Source organism: Oncorhynchus clarkii, chromosome 12 (assembly GCF_045791955.1).
Source record: "Oncorhynchus clarkii lewisi isolate Uvic-CL-2024 chromosome 12, UVic_Ocla_1.0, whole genome shotgun sequence".
Taxonomy (NCBI): domain Eukaryota; kingdom Metazoa; phylum Chordata; class Actinopteri; order Salmoniformes; family Salmonidae; genus Oncorhynchus; species Oncorhynchus clarkii.
Window position 1 is genome coordinate 90199475 of NC_092158.1, and position 6095 is coordinate 90205569.

Below are 6095 nucleotides of genomic sequence, written 5' to 3' on the forward strand. Positions count from 1 at the left end.
TGTGAGGGAAGTTGTCATTTGTGAAGGTGTCCAGCTAACCCACAGCTGCGCAGGTAACTCTGTGAAGGTGCCCTGATGACCAGGACAGGAAGTGATGTCATAAAACGGTGGCACTCTAACCCACCTGTCCCTAGTGAACTATATAGGGAATATGTCCACTAACCCACCTGTGAGAGAAGTTGGAATGAAGGTGTATACTATGCCACCTGTGACACAAACCTGTGTTTGTGAAGGTGTCTACTAACCCACCTGTGAATGAAGTTGTGTTTGTACAATAACCCGTCACAACCTTGCTCTCATCCACTTCCCTTCTATGTCTGTTAGTCAGTACCTGGTGGAAGTTCTGATCTGTGAAGGTGTTAGCAGTACCTGGTGGAAACTCTGATCTGTAAGGTGTTAGCCCTATGGTGGAAACTCTGTTTGTAAGGTGTTAGCAATAACCCGTCATGTGGAAACTCTGATCTGTAAGGTGTTAGCAGTATGGTGGAAACTGATCTGTAAGGTGTTAGCAGTATGGTGGAAACTCTGATCTTAAGGTAAGGTGTTAGCAGTATGGTGGAAACTCTGATCTGTAAGGTGTTAGCAGTATGGTGGAAACTCTGATCTGTAAGGTGTTAGCAGTATGGTGGAAACTCTGATTCGTAAGGTGTTAGCAGTATGGTGGAAACTCTGATCTGTAAGGTGTTAGCAGTATGGTGGAAACTCTGATCTGTAAGGTGTTAGCAGTATGGTGGAAACTCTGATCTGTAAGGTGTTAGCAATATGGTGGAAGCTCTGATCTGTAAGGTGTTAGCAGTATGGTGAAAACTCTGATCTGTAAGGTGTTAGCAGTATGGTGGAAACTCTGATCTGTAAGGTGTTAGCAGTATGGTGGAAACTCTGATCTGTAAGGTGTTAGCAGTATGGTGGAAACTCTGATCTGTAAGGTGTTAGCAGTATGGTGGAAACTCTGATCTGTAAGGTGTTAGCAGTATGGTGGAAACTCTGATTCGTAAGGTGTTAGCAGTATGGTGGAAACTCTGATCTGTAAGGTGTTAGCAGTATGGTGGAAACTCTGATCTTTAAGGTGTTAGCAGTATGGTGGAAACTCTGATCTGTACGGTGTTAGCAGTATGGTGGAAACTCTGATCTGTAAGGTGTTAGCAGTATGGTGGAAACTCTGATCTGTAAGGTGTTAGCAGTATGGTGGAAACTCTGACTGTAAGGTGTTAGCAGTATGGTGGAAGCTCTGATCTGTAAGGTGTTAGCAGTATGGTGGAAACTCTGTTCTGTAAGGGTGTTAGCAGTATGGTGGAAGCTCTGATCTGTAAGGTGTTAGCAGTATGGTGGAAACTCTGATCTGTAAGGGTGTTAGCAGTATGGTGGAAGCTCTGATCTGTAAGGTGTTAGCAGTATGGTGGAAACTCTGATCTGTAAGGGTGTTAGCAAAGTGTGGTTGAAACTCTGATCTGTAAGGTGTTAGCAGTATGGTGGAAACTCTGATCTGTAAGGTGTTAGCAGTATGGTGGAAACTCTGATCTGTAAGGTGTTAGCAGTATGGTGGAAACTCTGATCTGTAAGGTGTTAGCAGTATGGTGGAAACTCTGATCTGTAAGGTGTTAGCAGTATGGTGGAAACTCTGATCTGTAAGGTGTTAGCAGTATGGTGGAAACTCTGATCTGTAAGGTGTTAGCAGTATGGTGGAAACTCTGATCTGTAAGGTGTTAGCAGTATGGTGGAAACTCTGATCTGTAAGGTGTTAGCAGTATGGTGGAAACTCTGATCTGTAAGGTGTTAGCAGTATGGTGGAAACTCTGATCTGTAAGGTGTTAGCAGTATGGTGGAAGCTCTGATCTGTAAGGTGTTAGCAGTATGGTGGAAACTCTGATCCGTAAGGTGTTAGCAATATGGTGGAAGCTCTGATCTGTAAGGTGTTAGCAGTATGGTGGAAACTCTGATCCGTAAGGTGTTAGCAAAATATGGTGGAAGCTCTGATCTGTAAGGGTGTAATCAATATGGTGGAAGCTCAGACCCTTCTGCAAACCCAGAGGAAAGGGTAGAGAGCAGATTGTCCCAGGCTGTAACAGTACTGTATTCCACCAACAGGGGGAGCAAGTTTCCATCTCACCAGAGAACTCCATATAGAAGGTGGTTGTGACCTCTGAGATAGGGGTTAGGGGGCTAGGGGAGGTTTCTCTCACCAGAGGACAGAACTCCATGACCAGTAGATAGGGTGTAACCTCTGAGCACTGTGCCAGGCACTGCAGGAGGGCTGGGTTCTGGAGGGCACTGGGGGAAGGGGGAGGTAGAGGAGATGGGTCATAGTTCAACAGTCACGTTTACTGTCATAGTTTATAGTGAACATACAGTCAGAACACATGGAAAGAGGTAGCAGGATAACCATATATAGGCATTCATTCATTCATTCACCAATTGATTGATTAATTAATTAATTAATTGTACTGGATGCAAAGACTGGGGTATACAGGGTATGAAATCCATATTGTTGTAGTTCTGACCGGTATGGTTGTGCCTCTTCCAGGAAGTGCATCTGGTCCTGGACACTGGCACTGGCCTTCAGCTCCTTGACCACCACCTGGGTGGTGCTGAGACCTGCATTCACCTCCCCCAAGAGAACCTATACAGGACCCACAGAGACACAGACAGACACACACACACACACACACACACACACACACACACACACACACACACACACACACACACACACACACACACACACACACACACAAACATTTACAGTAGTTAACATGGTAAAGACAGGGGGCAACGGAGAGACAGAGAGACAGAGAGAGAGAGAAAGACAGGGAGAGAGGGAGAGACAGAGAGAAAGACAGAGAGAAAGACAGGGAGAGACAGAGGGAGAGACAGAGGGAGACAGAGAGAAAGACAGAGAGAGAGACAGGGAGAGACAGAGGGAGAGACAGAGGGAGAGACAGAGGGAGAGACAGGGAGAGACAGGGAGAGACAGAGAGAGACAGAGGGAGAGACAGAGGGAGAGACAGGGAGAGACAGAGAGAGACAGAGGGAGAGACAGACAGAGGAGAGACAGAGGGAGAGACAGAGAGAGACAGAGGGAGAGACAGGGAGAGACAGAGAGAGAGAGGGAGAGACAGGGAGAGACAGGGAGAGACAGAGAGAGACAGAGGGAGAGACAGAGGGAGAGACAGGGAGAGACAGAGGGAGAGACAGGGAGAGACAGAGAGAGACAGAGGGAGAGACAGAGGGAGAGACAGAGGGAGAGACAGAGGGAGAGACAGAGGGAGAGACAGAGGGAGAGACAGAGGGAGAGACAGAGGGAGAGACAGAGGGAGAGACAGAGAGAGACAGAGGGAGAGACAGGGAGAGACAGAGAGAGACAGAGGGAGAGACAGGGAGAGACAGAGAGAGAGACAGGGAGAGACAGAGGGAGACAGCGAGAAGAGCAAAAGGTACAGTTCAGCACGAACTAAAAAGCTTTGTCTCAGAAAGCAATACAGATGGAATGGAATTCAGTGTGACATGTAGATAGTCCCAGCTCTCAGACAGACAAGGCTGTAGGTCAGCTTGTAGCCCTAATAAGATCAACACCACATTACACACACATTCCACACACACCACCTCACAGCACACTCCAATGGTATGTCTCCAATGGCACCCTATCCTCTATATAGTGCACTACGTTTGACCAGGGCCCATAAGGCTTTGGCCCAAAGTAGTGCACTATATAGGGAATATGGTGCAATTTGGGATGGCTGGTCCATCCCAAATCTCTAACTGGTCCATGTTTAAACAATACAGGAATGGACTGGTATAATATATGGTGAAACCTCCCTCTAGCTGGTCCATGTTTAAACAATGACTGTACTGTACATCCATGAGGGGAAGTGAGCTTGTGCATACTTCAGGAACAAGGGTAGCGAATCAGAACCCAGCTACAGACTTTGGGAGGAGTGGTTTCTGTGTCGTTAGTATGTGCTAAGAAAATAATCAGGGGTGCAGCTCACCTTGCCAAACCAACCATGTCCTATCTCCTTCACATAGAGTAGACTGTGGCGACCCAACTCTGACGATTTCAACAGCTGGACTGCAGAGTTACGGGGGAGAGGGAGAGTTAGACACATTGCAATTGTTAGACTTCTAGAATGTTAGAATGAAGAGAGGATGAAGTAAGAGAGGGAGAGAAGGAGAGGAAGAGAGGGAGAGATGGAGAGAAGGAGAGTGGGAGAGAGGGAGAGATGAAGAGAGGGAGAGGGGGGGAGAGAGGATGAGTAAGATAGGGAGACAGGGAGAGGGAGACAGGGAGAGAGGAAGAAAGGGAGACAGGGACAGAGGGAGACGAAGAAAGGGAGAGAGGAAGACAGGGAGAGAGGAAGAGAGGGGCAGTAATAAAGATAGACAGTAAAGTCTGGGTTGTTACCACACATCACAATATCAGAATGAGATTAAAAGAGAAATGCATAAGTAATACAATGTGAATACAGAGATGAAAACAGAAGACAACTGCAGTGCCACAGGCAGAACAACAGAGAGAGAGAGAGAGGGGGAGAGAGTTAAAAGCACTTACTCTCAGTAATAATAAAGAGATATCTCCTAGGGAAGTAAAATGTTACTTCTAAAAGTCGACCAGAGAAAACAAAGTCACAATCCTCCTCAAACAAACTGAAGAGACAGAAACTCCTCTGAAGGCACTATGCTGTCAGCTAACATGGTCTTAGTCCCAACGGGCACCCTATTCTCTATATAGTGCACAGATTTTGACCAGGGCTCATGGGACTCTGGTCAAAAGTAGTGCACTAAGTAGGAAATAGGGTGCCATTTGGGATTCGAGCCATGGTTCAACTCCTCCTAAATAACCCCAGAGTCTGTCTATCTGTCAACTCCTACAGAGTAGAGCATCATATTACTAAAAACAAGTACCTTGACGAATCCTCATAATTTAGAGATGATGATGGTGAAGGTGGTGATGAAGATAAAGTAGCTGGAGTGGCGGAGCGGCCAGCCATCCACCCTGAGGTAGAGCACCGTGTGTGTGTGTTTACGGTGCTGGTGTGTGTGCGGTGAATGGGTCCGGTCCCCAGAGATGACGGTATGAGTGTGTGGAGAAAACCTCTCCCTGTCCACAGAAGTGATGAGAGACCAGCCACAGCAAGTGTGTGTGAGAGTCCATGGCCCCAGTCCCGGTGTGTGTGAGAGTCCATGGCCCCAGTCCCGGTGTGTGTGAGAGTCCATGGCCCCAAGAAGAGAAGAACCCATGACTGCCGCGGCCACGTCAGCCAACCCTCCACAGGGTTTAACTCTACGAGCCCTCACACAGCTGAACAAGCTGCCTGCTCCCTCTCTCTCTCTCTCTCCCTCTCTCTCTCTCTCTCTCTCTCATCACAATGCATCGTCCTCACACTGTTCCAAAACTAAACATGTTCCAGAACCCCGTCCAGGAACCTTCCTCCCAACTGTCACACAGACTGTACTGTCTCCTCTATAGACTGGGTCTCAGCTCTGTCTCCTCTATAGACTGGGTCTCAGCTCTGTCTCCTCTATAGACTGGGTCTCAGCTCTGTCTCCTCTATAGACTGGGTCTCAGCTCTGTCTCCTCTATAGACTGGGTCTCAGCTCTGTCTCCTTATATAGACTGGGTCTCAGCTCTGTCTCCTCTATAGACTGGGTCTCAGCTCTGTCTCCTCTATAGACTGGGTCTCAGCTCTGTCTCCTCTATAGACTGGGTCTCAGCTCTGTCTCCTCTATAGACTGGGTCTCAGCTCTGTCTCCTCTATAGACTGAGTCTCAGCTCTGTCTCCTCTATAGACTGGGTCTCAGCTCTGTCTCCTCTATAGACTGGGTCTCAGCTCTGTCTGAGGCAGCATAGCAGGAATCTCAACCAGCAAGGTCCTTCTCTGTATGTGGAACATAGAAGACAGAAGAGCAGTCCCTCTGCTGTCCCGATGTTGTCTGGTGAGGCTCTACTGTTTTTCTGTGAGTCTTTCTGCGAGGACATGTTCTCCTTCTGCTTCTCTGAGCGCCGTGGCCAGCAACGCCATGTGTTCTGGTCAGGCATGACTCTCTCTCTCTCTGTCCGTGTGTCCAACCAACTGCCTCTTCTAATCTTCCAATCTCTC

At 47.8% G+C, this 6095-nt stretch overlaps 1 protein-coding gene across 1 annotated transcript; it reads right to left on the bottom strand.

The window, feature by feature from the left end:
- Positions 1 to 1989: 1989 nt before the first annotated feature.
- On the bottom strand, positions 1990 to 5212 carry LOC139422594 (serine/threonine-protein kinase LMTK1-like). The gene is made up of 5 exons (XM_071173738.1): positions 4900 to 5212; positions 3987 to 4066; positions 2499 to 2617; positions 2108 to 2268; positions 1990 to 2015 (listed from the first exon to the last, which is right to left on the bottom strand). The coding sequence occupies exons 1-5, from the start codon at positions 4913 to 4915 to the stop codon at positions 1990 to 1992; spliced, it is 402 nt and encodes a 133-aa protein (XP_071029839.1). The 5' UTR covers positions 4916 to 5212.
- Between the last annotated feature and the right edge of the window lie 883 nt (positions 5213 to 6095).